This window comes from Hippopotamus amphibius, chromosome 4 (genome assembly GCF_030028045.1).
Source record: "Hippopotamus amphibius kiboko isolate mHipAmp2 chromosome 4, mHipAmp2.hap2, whole genome shotgun sequence".
Lineage (NCBI taxonomy): Eukaryota > Metazoa > Chordata > Mammalia > Artiodactyla > Hippopotamidae > Hippopotamus > Hippopotamus amphibius.
Window position 1 is genome coordinate 29649231 of NC_080189.1, and position 15856 is coordinate 29665086.

The 15856-nt window shown below is 40.8% G+C and overlaps 1 protein-coding gene across 5 annotated transcripts in view; it reads left to right on the plus strand.

Annotated features, from left to right (window-relative positions):
* Window positions 1–15856, plus strand: part of AASS (aminoadipate-semialdehyde synthase) — a 56637-nt gene that overhangs the window by 34868 nt on the left and 5913 nt on the right. For 3 of the 5 annotated variants that reach the window (XM_057731786.1, XM_057731789.1, XM_057731784.1), the window contains exons 15-19: window positions 20–146; window positions 3953–4063; window positions 4127–4265; window positions 6371–6511; window positions 12503–12670. In XM_057731786.1, coding sequence (XP_057587769.1) covers window positions 20–146; window positions 3953–4063; window positions 4127–4265; window positions 6371–6511; window positions 12503–12670 — 686 coding nt within the window. The remainder of the gene's footprint in view (window positions 1–19; window positions 147–3952; window positions 4064–4126; window positions 4266–6370; window positions 6512–12502; window positions 12671–15856) is intronic. The other 2 variants (XM_057731788.1, XM_057731785.1) reach the window with 1 other exon arrangement.

Here is a 15856-nt window from a genome sequence, read left to right on the forward strand (position 1 = left end):
TTTTTAATTCTTGAAATAGGTTCTGACATGAAGAATCAAATTGAACAGTTAGGCAAGAAATATAATATTAATCCTGTCAGCCTGTACGTTGATAAACAAGAAGTGAAGTTGAGCTCCTTGGTGGCAACACAGGATCTTGTCATCAGGTTAGTAAGTAGGAAGAAATGATTGCCATATATTTTGTTGTTCTTTCCTTATTTTCTCTCCTCTCCACTCTTCTTCTTTCCCCTCCTCTCCCCTGTCCTCCCCTCCCCTCTCCTCTCCTCTCTGCTTCTCTAAGTAAACTTTTTTTTAAAATTTATTTATTTGCTTATTTATTTATTTATTGGCTGCGTTGGGTCTTCCTTGCTGTGCACGGGCTTTCTCTAGTTGTGGCGAACAGGGGCTACTCTTCATTGTGGTGCATGGGCTTCTCATTGCGGGTGGCTTCTCTTGCTGTGAAGCACGGGCTCTAGGCGCACGGGCTTCAGTAGTTGTGGCACGGAGGCTCAATAGCTGTGCCTTGTGAGCTCTAGAGCGCAGGCTCAGTAGTTGTGGTGCACGGGCTTATTTGCTCTGTGGCATGTGGGATCTTCTCAGACCAGGGCTCAAACCCATGTCCCCTGTATTGGCAGGTGAATTTTTAACCTCTGCACCACCAGGGAAGTCCTCAGTAAACTTTTAAATTGAAGTGCGCATCCAAAAATGTGCACAAATCATAAGTGTATAGTTCAGTGAATTTTCACAGCGTGAACACACTGTGTAACCATCATCTACATCAGAGACAGAATATAATAGGAACCAAGAAGTGCTCCGCGTGCCCCTTTTTATCACTAGCCACATCCTTTGAGGGTAAGCACTGTCCTGGCTTCTAACACAGAGATTAGTTTCTGCTAGTTTTCAGTTTGTACAATCAGAATCTTTCAGTATGTCCTCAATTGTGGCTGTCTTCTTTCATTCAGCATTGTGATTGTGAAGGTCATTTGTGGTGTTGTCTGTAATTGTAGTTTATTCTCTTTGCTGTGTAGTATTCCATTATGTGAATATACTATTATTATCCATTAGACTGCTGATGGACGTTCAGGTTGTTTCCAGGATTTGGCTATTAGGAATTATGCTGCCAAGAACAATTTAGTATTTGTCTCTTGGTTTCCATATATACACAGTTTCTTTTGGGTATTTGCCTAGAAGTGGAATTGCTGAGTCATGAGGCACTCATGACTCATATTTCAGTTCTATTTTTTCCTTTGTACTTATAAAGCTTAAATGAAAGCGAGTAGGTTCTCTAGCCCTATGACCATTTTTAGCCTTAGCAGAGGAAATAGATCTTGAAGTATATCATTTATTACTATCTAATACAAATGCAGATCTAACTTCTAGGTACAGGGCTACATGATACTAGATACTTCGTTTTGAAAATACCAGTGATGAGAATAAGCCATTTATTCTTAGACTATAATTTGTCCAAGATGGAAGGAAGAAAGTTAACCTGCTTGTGCATAATTAGATCACTTTCACAGTTAGATCAGATTCAGATGATACCTTTGGAGGAAGTTCTGTGACGCTCTCCTTAAAAAAAGGGTGGGGGGTGCTTGGAAAACAGACAATGAAAAGTAGTTCTGAGTGGGCACTTTTCCATTATCTCTTAGTACAGGCTCACTTTGGGCACTTAGAAAATGTTATTTGATTTACAAGAATTTAATGTGCATTAATTATTTTTCAGCAAAAATTTATCAATAACTAATAGATCTTGTCTGTCAGGATATGATTATGAAAGTAAGTCCTTATTCAAAATGGAATATTCTAGCCTATTGAATAAAACAAAGAGAATTTGTTTTGCCGCACATCAGTCCTAAATACAACACTGTTTTTGGTTAAAAAAAAGAAAAGAACATAATAACACACATTTTGAACAAAATCGGAAGCAAAATATGACAAGATACTGGACACAGACAATAATTTATTAATAGGTGTAAATTTAAAAATTCAGCGAATGGGTGACCTGCAGTAAGATTTAGCATTAGCAAAATCTGTTTTATATTTCACTTTTCTCAGTTGGTTGAGTTTCTGTGCTGAATAGTAGAAACGCTGTTAAACATTGTTATCCTGTAGTGTTTCTTAAACAGCTTTTTATTTTTTAAGTTGGAGAAAGAATGTTTTGATGTAAACACAATGTTGGGGACTGTCAAAGTAAAATGAGTAAAGAATATGTTTCACAAACATTTTATAATGAGACATCAAATTCTCATGCTTTTATTTTGCAATTTTAGTTTTTAATTATTTAATGCAAAGTAGGAGTTGAGTTTGATAGATTACTTTGAAAATTAGATGTGTATTTTGTGCATGCTTTCACAAGTGGCATTTCCAACTATTTGAGTATCCCCTCTTGAGTAGTTGCTATAATACATACGCAATGAATTATGAACTCTAATCTCTTTGTCTAAAATAGGCGCCATCAATCAAAGTTCTATCATTCTAGTTTTCAGCATATTATAATATTAGGTGAGTGCTGATAATGCCCCAATTTAAAACTATTATTAGATCTTGATGAGATTTTTATCACGCAAGTTTTCAGTGTGGAGAATGTGACAAAAAATCCTCACTTAACCTTTAAGATGATGCCACTGAACATTTTCTATTAATACTTTTCCAGCAAAGAGTTTTGCAGGTATTTCGTTCATTGGCTTCTGAAGGGCTTCCATATTTACTAGCAATTATTTTTGATTAAAAAAGCCAAAAAACAAGTGCTTTCATATTGTTACTGGCAAAATACGTACACAATTTCATTCTGCATGATAATAAATCTAAGTAACAATACTCTGTTCTATTAACCTAAGGAGGAATAAGTGCCTGAGAGGTGGTTTTATTGTTTTGTTTTATGTGAAACATGAAAATATGAAATAAACAGGATGAATTTAACAAGTACGGTGATATACTGTAATGATGTTTATAAGTTTGTATTTATATTTTCATTGGTACTGTGTAGATTGCTTTACCAAGTGGGCAATAAGCTAGTACGACTTAAATATTATTATGTGATTGATAGGATGCTTATTATTCCTTCAATAGAATACGAATATACTCATTTATATCAACATTTATGGAAATTCATTTTTTTGTGATTGTGTAGTCCTAGCACCAAAGTAAAACACCAGAGCCAGATTTTTAGAAAACCCAAAGTTGAGTTTTGAGTATAGTTTCAGTTTTTGCTCACCATATAGATGTTTAGCTGTTTCGATAGCTTTTATACCAACCAGTACCATTGAAACTTATTTCTTCCTCTGGCCTTTCCTAGATTCTACTCTTTAATGTGACATATGAGTCACCTTGACTTAGTTTAATGATAGCCATTTGGGACATGTGGAGGTAAAAAGAATAGCAACCTTATCTCTTACTAGGGGACCCAAGACAGAGAATCATAGAAATATAAGGATAAGTAGAATAAATTCCATTAAATGTTATAAAGGGATAGCTGAGTGCATACAGAGGAAGATCTGGATTTGGGGGAATCTGGGAAAGCTTCTTGGAGGAGTTAGCTTTTCAGACATTTCTTTAAGGAAGAATGTGGTACAGATATACAATGGCATGCTACTCAGCCATAAAAGAGATGGATGAGGGGTGGGTGGGTGAGGGACTATTTCAAGTGGAAGACACAGTGAGAGTAAAGGTTCAGAAATGGAAAAGTAAAGGCTGTGAATGAAAAATTACAATAGCTTATTTGGTCCCCAGATATGGTTTATGACAGAAATGCAAGGAGGAAAAATGGAAAGGTTAAGTGAAGGTCATATTGTAGAGGGTTTTAAATATGATAACAGGATGAATTTATTCTACAATTTTCAAGGAGTTATTGATCATCTTGAGAGAATAAGAGAATAATTTAATCAGTGTGATGTCTTCTCTTGAGTGCAGTTCAGGTACATTGGAGGGAGGGTTGGAAATGAAAGTTTCTGATCCGTTTCTCCCTCTTTTTAAGCTTGTTGCCTTATGTATTGCATCCTCTTGTGGCCAAGGCATGCATCGCAAGCAAGGTTAACATGATCACTGCAAGCTACATCACCCCGGAGCTAAAAGAATTAGAAAAGAGGTAAGTTTCAGTTGGTTTTCAGCAAAATAGCTCCATGGAATTGTTTTTATTTTCTATCCAAAGTTTCTTTCCTTCTCTTTCCACCTCTTTCAGTGTGGAAGACGCTGGCATCACAGTCATTGGCGAATTGGGATTGGACCCTGGTCTTGACCATATGTTGGCAATGGAAACAATAGATAAGGCCAAAGAAGTGGGAGCCACGGTGAGTCCAACTGACACCCAAAGGTCCATTCAGGAAAATATTAAGAGGTCCAGATTTTTGTGCACAGAAATAATCTTTCTATAATTCTGATTAAAGAAACCACTGTATTCTTTTTTTTAAAGGTTATACTCCATTTATAGTTATTTAAAAATATTGGCTATATTCCCTGTGTTGTACAGTATATCCTTGTAGCTTATTTTATGCACAGTAGTTTGTACCGCTTAATCCCCTACCCCGTACTGTCCCTCCTCCCTTCTCTCTCCCCTCTGGTAACCACTAGTTTGTTCTCTGTATCGGTGAGTCTGCTTCTTTTTTGCTATATTTACTAATTTGTTGTATTTTTTAGATTCCACATATATGTGATATATAGTATTTGTCTTTCTCTACCTACTTAATTCACTTAGCATAATACCTTACAAGTCCCTCCACGTTGTTGCAAATGGCAAAATTTCATTCTTTTTTTATGGCTGAGTAGTATGCCACTGTGTATATGTACCACATCTTCTGTATCCATTCATCTGTTGATGGACACTTAGGTTGCTTCCATATCTTGGCAATTGTAAATAATGCTGCTGTAAACATTGGTGTGCACGTATATTTTTGAATTAGTGTTTTTATTTTTTTCAGATATATATACCCAAGAGTGGAATTGCTAGGTCATATGGTAGTTCTATTTTTAGTTTTTTGAGAAACCTCCGTGCTGTTTTCCACAGTGACTGCACCACTTTACATTCCCACCAATAGTGGGAATTTAAATATCCTTGCCAACATTTGTTACTTGTTTCTTACTAATGAGAGCCACTCTGACATGTATGAGGAGATATCTCATTGTGATTTTAATTTGCATTTCCCTGATAATTAGCAGTGTTGAGCATCTTTTCATGTGCCTGTTGGCCATCTTCATTGCCTTTTTGCAAAAATGTCTCTTCAGGTCTTCTGCCCATTTTTTTATCAGGTTGTTTGTTTTTTTGATGTTGAGTTATATGAGCTGTTTATATATATTTGAATATGAAACCCTTATTAGTCATATCATTTGCAAGTATTGTCTCTCATTCAATAGGTTGTCTTTTGTTTTGTTGATGATTTCCTTTGCTGTGCAAAAGCTTTTAAGTGTAATTAGCTCCCATTTGTTTATTTGTGCTTTTATTTCCTTTGCTTTGGGAGACAGACCCAAAAAAACGTTGCTGCAATTTGTGTCAAAGAGTGTTCTGCCTGTGTTTTCCTTTAGGAGTTTCATGGTTTCTGGTCCTGCATTTAGGTCTTTAATCTATTTTGAGAAGAAACTGGTATATTCTAACTCGTACTTTGACTAGAAATTTCAAGCAAAATTTTGAAACTGCAGAAATATTTGTTTGGTAAAAAAAAGTCCAAGTCTTAACAATAGATTTTTAGAGAAATAGATGCTACTATAATAGTTTGGTTTGATAAAAGATTTTAGACTGCTTTAGAGATTCTATAATAAGGTTTGACTTTTAAAAACGGGGAAAAATTCTTTGTAATATTATCAATCTGTTAGTATACAAAGTATCTTTTACACATAAGAAGGAACCATTGGACATGAAAATGTGATGACTTAAATATAAACTAACCTAACCTAATATATATATAATCTAAGACAGGTTTTACATATATATATATATGTATGTATATATATATATATACACACACACACATAATATATATAATCAAATATAGAATCAAATTAATTAAATTAAATACCATATCAATTAATTATATTTTATATTAATTATATATTAATTAATTAATACTAATACTTATACATATATAATCAAACTATAATGAAGTATATATTTGAATTAAAAGTCAGGAGGCACTGACCAAGCAGAATTGAACTAATAGTTGGATTTTTAATGGAGCAAAATGTTAGTCCAATCTCTAGAGGATTAAATATCATATATATATAACTGACTTAAATGGTGTTTGGCTTTCAGGATGCAGTTTTGAAAGGCTTTGTAACTTTGACAAAGGAGAAACTGAAACAAGTTTACTTTATTTGTGTCATTGTACTCAATTAATTGCTGGGAGAGATTATTCTCCCTAACTTACTGTTAATTGCCCTAGTTGATTGATTCTTTATTTTGCAGATTGAATCTTACGTTTCCTACTGCGGTGGCCTTCCAGCCCCTGAACATTCAGACAACCCTCTGAGATACAAGTTTAGCTGGAGTCCAGTGGGAGTTTTGATGAACATCATGCAGCCCGCCACCTACCTGCTCAATGGAAAGGTGAAGGGTCATCCTCAAAGTTCTAAAGATACAAACCTGCAGTGACTGCCTAAGAAAGCCCGAACTCTTCCTCCCTGCAACCAAGGCCCTCTCGTGCTGGCTGTGCTCCCTGTCCTCCATTCTCCTCCTGCAATGTTTCCCAGTGTGTGTTTTCTCTTCCATTCAGTGTGGTCTCCTCACATTCCCAGCAAAGTCAAAGCTCGTCCTTTCCTCTTTTCCCTCTTGCAAGTTGCTTCTTCAGTTTATTTATTTTAAAAATTAATTAATTAATTAATTTTTTATTTATTCGCTGTGTTGGGTCTTTGTTGCTGCACACAGGCTTTCTGTGGTTGGAGACAGCAAGGGCTACTCTTTGTTGCAGAGCATGGGCTCTAAGCTCACAGGCTTCAGTAGTTGTGGTACGTGGGCTGAGCAGCTGTGGCTCACGGGCTGTAGAGTGCCGGCTCAGTAGTTGTGGTGCACGAGCTTAGTTGCTCAGTGGCATGTGGGATCTTCCCGGACCAGGGCTTGAACCCGTGTCACCTATATTGGCAGGTGGATTCTTAACCACTGCGCCACCAGGGAAGCCCTGTTTCTGCAGTTTAAATATTCCTTCTCAACTTCTCTACATGTGCAACTACTGGTCATCCTGCAGTTTATTTCAGCATGACAAACATTTATTGAGTCCCTACTGTGTGCTAGATTTGGGCCAAGGCACTAAAGGTTGTCGAGCTGAATAAAGTTCCTGATCTCAGAGAACTCACAACGGGAATGGGGATGGCTCTCGGAATGGAGGGTTTAGCGGGTCAGGGAAAGAAACTAAGATTTCTTTCCCAGCTGCTGTGTGGCAGAACATAAGAGCTGTCTGAGTTTAGTAGTATTTTCATCCTTTTACTGTAAGGAAATTGTGGTTCAAAGAAAATGTTCAGTCATTCAGTTGGGTTTCAAACCGAGGTCTAACTAACTCCAGCGGCTTTTTCCCCCCTCTTTTACCAGGTCACTTCATGGCAGGAAAGGCAGACACTGGAATAAATAAGTGTAATTCAGTGAGAGAGGTTCCAGAGTATGCTAAAGTGCCACAGTGATGCAGATGAGAGGGCAATTGACGTGACCTTGGTGAGGAGGTCAGGGAGAGGAAACTTAGCAGGGAAGAGAAGATGTGCTCAGCCTTGGATAAGAAGGTGCCAGCCTGGCAGGGACACTGCCACTCGTGGCTGTACTGAGCAGTGTCCAAATCACATCTTTCTGCTTTCATAGTTTGTGCTCTTCACTTTAAGGAAAGACTTACATTAGGAACAAATATAACTAGACCAAGGCTTCATCTTTATATTTTGTGCCCAAAACACCTCCCTTACCTCACCCTAGTCCCAGCTCTGCAGGGAGTGATGAATTATATGATCAGATATGGGTCTTAAAAAGATTATTCTGGCAGCAGTATCATAAATTCTAAGGCTGTCTGTGATCTAAGTGTATTTCATGTAAAAACAGGAGTAAATTGAAAGAATTTCTTGAGAATTTCTTCAGATGAATGTTATTATCAGCCCTTGACTTCTGTGCCTATCGTGAGCGTGGCTCACAGCCTTGGCTGCACACTGGAATAGCCAAGGCCATTTAAAAATACTGATGTCCGGGCCACATTCCCAGAGATCCTGATTTGCCTGGGCTTGCGGATCTTTAAAAACTTCCCAAATGATTCTAATGTGCAGCCGACTTTGAAATGAACTGATTTAGTGACCAGAGGACCACAGCAGAACACTTTACCTTGATTCTGGAAAGACACATTCACATGTTTCAGGATATGAAACAGGACCCCTTAAATCTGGTCCAAGTGCTGACATCCCTTATTGTCACCAAAGGCCAGCCAATCTAGTTCTCTAATTCTATGATTCATGAAGGTTTGGGCCTCAGTCTGAGGTTCTACCAGGCACACATCCTTTTCTACGCCACCACCAATCTCCTGTTGCGTGTCAACAGCCCCTTCTACCTTCTGCAGTCATGGAACAGAGACTGGTCTGTGCTTGGTATAAACTCATATGTGAATGTAGGAAGAATTCTTGCTCCAGTTGGGCAAAATGCTTATTTTCAGGAGACCATATAGATGGTAAAGATGATAACAAAAAGAAGGTCAGTGGAATGCAATGTGTGTAACAGAAAGAGCCTGGAGCCTGGTGCCCCTGGGCCTGGCTTGGTGCTCTAGCTCTGCCGCTGCTGGCTGGGTGGCACTGGAACGATCAGTTCGTCTCTCTGAGCTTTGGGCTTCTTGCCTGAAGATAGGCATAATCACACCAGCCTTGCAGGGTTCCTGCAGTAGGGTTCAGGGAGGTCATATAGACTACAATCTGCTTAATAGCAGGTTGTCAGGCATGTCCTAAGTCCCTAGCAAATGTTAACTGCATGCAGAAATTAATGGTGCTGGGAGCTCAGGAAAAGCAAGAGGTTATTTTCAGGCAGCAGAAGTTGTATTTGTTGAATGTGAAGTTTTTCTATTATCCTGAACTTTTGTAAAAGAGGAGTGCTTTTTGCGTCTCCCTGACACTGTGGAGGACACCAAGAGAAAACACTGCTTTTCTTTCCTTTGCTAAAATGATACTCTTTTCAAGGTCTCCTCTTGTGGGTGCAGCTTTTCCTGACCACTCCAGCCCCTGTTCACTATTCTTTTGTCTGAACTCCCACACTTTGGTTGTCTGTGTCTGAGACTTTTCCAGAAGGTGTATTGTTCACTCAGTAATTCAAGTGTATCAGTCTGTCTCCTAACCCAGATTGTTAAACTTCTCAAAGCCTCTCTTGTCCCTCCATCCCCTCTTTCACCATCACTGTGCACCACGGAGCAGGCCTTATGTAATTCACAGAATCATCACGGGGGAGCCAGGTGACTTCTCTGGCTTCTGCTTTAAGTTGCAACCTTAAACTTTTCCAGCAACTCAGGCAGTGGCCTAGGAATTAGGGCACAGCTCATTGGAAATCACTGCAAGGTTGCAGGACAATGAGATCTACCACTGGTACTATTGCTAACTTCTAACTTCTAATCCTGTTTCCGACATTTGATTTCCTTCCACTTGTTTGGAGACAGTGATTGTGTCTCCTCTGAGTCCTGCTCCCCCATGGGTGAGGGACGTTGGTGGCACCTGGAGGTGACGTGGCAGAGCTTTAGCATCCTCTCCATCCTCCTCTCTCAAGCCACTCTCAGGCTAAACACATACTGTAAGTAAGGATCCTGCTTGCTCTGCAAACACGGCTTTGAGATAGGTTTCCTGGCTCTCTTCCTATTGCCTGCCCCTCCCTAGATGGCAGCACCCTGCCTCCCCTTTGCAGCTGCATCTCTCCATTGCCTGCAGCCATCCTTAACTCAGTTTTCAGGTGCATCACTGGTGGAATGATCAGGAATGCTGTACCTAGTCAATCAATATCCTTCTCAACATACTGATCCACAGATAACCACAATCAAGGGGACGCCATGGTCCAGTAGAAAGAACACAGATTCTCTTTGGCGTCAGATAGACCTGGGTTTAAATCTGCCTCTGGGTGACTCTCTCAGTCTCAGTTTTCACCTCTGAAAAGTGGGTTATTGTGTAGATTAAAGGTAATATGTACAAGGCACCCGGCACACAGCGGCCCTGCATAAATGCTTATCTGTCTATCGCCTGTGTTAGATGTCTTGCAGGCTTAGTAATCAAGCTATGGTCAGTGGTTCTCAGTGGTTGGGGGACGTGTGGGTGTGGGCGCACGTGAGGGAAAGTCACACCTAGAGCAGCCCGAACCAGCAGTGAGTAATCGTGGATGTAATCATTGTCGAGTCAGAAAAAACAAGTGCATATTCTCTGCCAAACAGATAAATATGTCTGTCTTTCTCATCCAGGTCATACAGGACAGGGCTCATTAATGAATCCCATGATAGGTCACTAGAAATCCAAACTCTGAATTGATATCAAATTGCCCAGTAATTTGGGGGGTCATGTTGCTGCAGCAGCTGTCAGTCTCTAAATGGGTCATAGCTGTTCCGCTTATATTTCCGTTTTCTTTACAGGATCTCATGATAGACGTACGAACCAGCTGATTTATTTCTGATTAGTACAGTGCTGGAATATAGTGGTCTTTATTAAACGTTTCTTTAGAAATCCCTAACCTTCAAATGAGTAAACCAAATGTTAGAATTGCCATAGGTTGTAGAAGAGAGATAGGTGGGAAGGCCCTAAAAGTTAATATTTGCCTTTAAAACAATTTAGGATCCAGATAGAAGCAATTTGTTTCAAAGAAAAAGTGCAGAAACGGCTCTTCAGGAAATGTTTACTGTGACATTCAGAAGAGTTTCACAAGAAAATTAAAGGAAAAGCATCCCTCACTTCCTTCAGATTCTCACTCTTGGAATTTTTGATGGTGTTCAGTGCTGTTTAAAGTGAACCTTTTGATTGCACGGATCCTGCCAGGCCTGACTCTGAGGTCAGCACTGCCCGTTTCCTTCCAGGGCTTCAGCTATATATACATGCATTTCCGTTTTCCCTTTCATACCAAGACAATGCAGAACCTCCCTATAAATAAATCCCGTGAGTCATGAAGTTTATCTGAAGACTCCTTTGGGCAAATTCTTCAGACTCCATCGGAAGATACGTGGGCAGCTCCCTCCCTCAGTGTTGCTTTTTGCAGCTTTTAGACACAGTCCGGGGGTGTTTCCAGTGAGGCCAGCAGGGCGAAGTCTCGTTCCACCAGGATTCTCAGCCCTGATCTTACTACTCCAGAATTTTTTCCGTGATCTCAAGGATGATCCACCTCATAAATTGAAAGAAAAATTTAGCCCTTTAATCAAAACTAAAGGGGAAAAAATGCTTCACTGCATTTTGATTGTGTGTCATAGGGGGAGAGATGTAGGAAAGAGGATGACTGATAAATCAGAAGAGCATGGGAATCGGTGACATAGCTTCTCAATGGCAGTAAGATCAGGAGGTAGCATTTTTTTTGAGTTTCACTGTACGTTCATTGCATTGTCCTTCTTGTGAGAGGGCATCTCCCCTGCGTCCTTTCCCAATGTATGCACGTTGGTTGACTATCCAGGCTGTGAGTGCCTTATTGTGCTCTAGTGCAGCTCCTGGGTCTGGGTAGACGTTAAGTCAAGTTTTGTTCAATGAACAAAGGAGTACCTGGAGGCAGGAGCTGAATCTTGTTCATCGCTGTCCTTATTGCCAGGTGTGATCCTGGCACACACATAGCAGGTGCTCCGTAGGTGCTGGCCGTGTGAACGGATGTGCAAGACTGCTGCCTGATGTAGCATTTGGGAAGGGGTGCGGGAGTGAAGAGAAAGAACAGAGTGAGAATATGGCCATCGCTACTTGAGCACAGAAATCACTTTGAGTTAGCATATTGTTTATTTAAAAACAAAACAAAACTCTAATGGGACATAATTCAGTGCCACCTTATCCAGGGGCAAAGAAAAGTCAAAAACAAGATCTTAGTAGAAAACAAAATGCTTTATTTTATTTTATTTTTTATTTTATTTTTTATTTTTATTTACTTTTGGCTGCATTGGGTCTTTGTTGCTGCACATGGGTTTCTCTAGTTGCAGCGAGCAGACGCTACTCTTCGTTGGGGTGGCTTCTCTTGTGGCAGAGCACGGGCTCTAGGCACGTGGGCTTTGGTAGTTATGGCATGCAGGCACAGTACTTGTGGCACACGGCCTTAGTTGCTCTGCGACACGTGGGATCTTCCTGGACCAAGGATCGAATCCATGTCCCCTGCACTGGCAGGCGGATTCTTAACCACTGAGCCACCAGGGAAGTCCCCGAAATGCTTTAAGTCAGATTTTAAGGCTTGGGAGAACAATGGCCTTGTGAATTATGATGTTAGTAGAACAGCTTGCATATGGGATGTTGATTAGGGTAGTTTCATTAAAACTTTTTTTTTTTCAAATCCCCTATTGCTTTCCTGTAAAATCTGGGTTTCTTTATTGTGAAAATAATGCAGGTAAATCCAAAGGGGAACACACTGTTTTAACCCCACATGTGCCTTTTCACTGTCCCTCAGGTTGTGGATGTTGTAGGAGGTGTCTCCTTTCTGGATTCAGTGACTCCCATGGATTATTTCCCTGGATTAAATTTGGAAGGTTATCCTAACAGAGACAGTACAAAATATGCAGAGATTTATGGCATTCCATCTGCTCATACTTTATTACGGGGGACACTGAGGTACAAGGTAAGCGGCTCTATTTGAGAAGAACATGTTGCCTGTTTTGTTGTAAGTGATGTGAAAACAAATTTTTCTTCATAATTGAAATGATTAAGATGATAAACCAGATTGGAATCTGTTTTCTCAGGGCTCTTTTGATTGATTGTTTCAGGAGACAGCTGAAAGTGGCTGGGGCAAAAAGGGAATTTTTGAATCATGGGAAGCGGTGGGGAGGTGAAAGGCCTGCTTCAGGGGTACTGAGCTTTGGGGGTTGTGACCTCCCTGGGATGTAGTAGTTTCTCTTCACCTCTCGGCTCTTCCTTCAAGCCTTGGCTGCATCCCCTGTTTCACAAGGATGGCAGGATGGTGGTAACCTCTTAGGTTCAAATCCAGTGAAAATGAAAAAGTACGTCTTTTTCACAGCCAAAAGTAGAGTTTTTGTCTCATTGGCCCCTGAGGTCAGTGAAATAAAAGGTGCCAATGAGCTTTGTCCCCTGTTTTATGTCCCCTCCCCCGCCGCTGACAATGTAGTCAGCATCACTTTCCCCAAAGTGAATCTGAAATGTTTTTACCACCAAATGGGGTGTAGATACTAGGACCATAAATAAGAATGTCCAGTACACATTTGTTTTTTAACCACAAAAGAGTAGTTACAAGTGTGACCAGATTAAGACAGTTCTTTCCTAGGGCTGTTATAATAAATTACTACAAACTTTAAACAACAGAAATATATTCTCTCACCATCTAGGAGGTGGCGGTCTGAAATCAAAGTGTGGGCAGGGTTGGCGCCTTCTGGGGGCTTTGAGGGAGAAGCTGTGCCCTGCCTCTCTCGCCTCACTTCTGGTGGTCGTGGGCAGTTCTTGGTGTTCTTCAGCTGGTAGGCATATTGGTCCCATGTCTGCCTCCATCCTCAAATCATCTCTTGTTTGTGTCTCTGTGTCCTCTCTTCTTATCAGGACAACCAGTCATTGGATTAGGACCCATCCTAAATATAGGTCGATTTCATACTGAGATCCTTAACTAATTATACTTGCAAAGATTCCCGTAAAGTCATACTCTGAGGTTCTGAGTTATGAGGGGCACACCACTCAACCCACTACAGCCAGGGTACCTGAAATATATAAACCTCTAAAAATTAGAGACCCAATTTCAGATCTCGCTGCTCGGTGAGATTTCGTGGTACCTGTGCTCTCCTGAATGTGATGCCTTCGCTGTCTAGGAATTAAATGAATTGTCAGTGATAACATCCTAAGGAGATCGAGGAACAGGGGTTGCTTCACAAGCATCACAAGCATTTCAGGCACAGCAGAAATGCTAGTGTGAATTGAAGCCCTACCATCCCCAGATCTGGCAGATTCTTGGTTCTGCTTTCTTCAGTTTGTTCTTAGATTATAAGAAGTGACTGTTTTTTTCAGGGGATTCAGGAGTTAGGATTTTCTGATAGCGTTAGATTTAGTCTCTTGCCAAACATATAGACCCAGAAATTGAGGGTTTTAAGGGATTTAAGAATTAACTAAAGCTCCCAAGAATGTGTATGGATGAGAGCCATCCCCACAGAACCCCAGCGGATGGAAGATGTCACAGAGTTCCTATCCATGAGGGCCACTGTGCTGAGCGATGTCAGCTACCCTTCAGTAACCCGAATATTCTTTCCAGCGTTGGAGATGAGACCCTGGCAGCCAAGTATGACAGGGAGACCTTGACTGCTCTTCTGCACCTGCCTGTCACCTGAGTCCTTCCAAACCCTGCTTGTATCACCTTACAGGATCTTTCTTAATTCCTCTCCTTGACCCCCCTCCCCTTCACCTACGTGAGTTCTGCTCCGCGGTGCTCCCCTAGCTCCGAGTTTACCTCTGTCGTAGCACCTGTGTTATCCCAGTGTCGTCCTCGGTGGTCATGGTTTTGCTCACCCTGTGCCAGGCCTTATTTGTCTGACCCTTCTCCTGCACTGTAGTTTCTTCATGGCGGGGGGACTGCATTTTTCATCTGTGTGGCCTCAGCCCCTAGCATAAGTCTCACACTTGGCAGCAGTTTGCTAAGTACTTATTGATAAATGCGTACACATAATAAATTCATTTCTAGAGGTCACCATAAAAATGTATTTCTGAGATGAAGAAATAGCTCAGAAATGTCTCAGTATCTGAGATGTTGGAAGAAGGGAACTCCGGCATTATCAGATCCTAGAAGCAGGCTGGGGGTGTGGCTTTTTTGTTTCTCCTCTTTGAAGTACATTTACATTGAGTTGAAGCAAATAAACTTTAATTCTTTAATTAGTAAACTTTGAACAGTTTGAATAATACGGCCACTCAGAAATGTGAGAATTCACACCTTAAATGGTGAACTATCCAATGGCAACAGGAGCTGTTTTATATCTTAATAACTTTACTGCTTCCTGAAATAATTTCTTGCCCTTCTTCTCTTCTTGCTCCTCCTTCCCCTCCCGCCGCCCCCGGTGTCTCAATTGCAGTGGCTATAAAGCTCCTTATTTTGGCTTTCTCACTCCCCCTCCCTCCCGGCCCCCTGTGATTTGCTCACAGGAGAACGTGCATTATGCTCTTCCTTCACTTCATCCTCTTTCAGACTCTATTCATCCAGTCATTTGCTCTCTTTCAGCATATTGGAATGATGGATAATGAGGTGAGGGCACGGGGTTGAAAGACACACGTACACGTACTCTCTATGCCTGCAGTTCAGCAGCTGAATAGACAATTAATTACCGTTTGTGTTAAGTGCCATCATAGAAGTATATACAAAATGCACTGGAATACAGAGAAGATGGGAGTGCACACTCACCTAGGGGGCTCAGTGTGTGTGCTGAGCTGGGTCTTAAGAGTAAGCATTTCATAGGTGAGAAAGAGGGGTTACCACGTTTCAAGCACGGGGGCAGTGTGCACCAGGGGCCAGGTCTCTGGAAAAGCACAGCAGCTTGTCTGGGGGATGGTGAGTGGAGGAGAAGACAATTAGTGAGTCAGGCTAGAGGGTATATTGGGATGGGTTCTACATAATGTACCAAGAACTTCAGCCTGTCCTGTAGAGAATGAAGGACACATGAGGAATTTCTATCAGAGTGTTGACATTTTAGAAATAACTCTCTAATTTCTACCTTTTTCCCTTGCCCTTTACATGCATTAGGAAAATGGCTCTTAATCAGTAGAGTGGATTAGCTGCTTTGGGGGATATTCTTAAAAGCTCCTTCTTCCATTATAAGAGAGA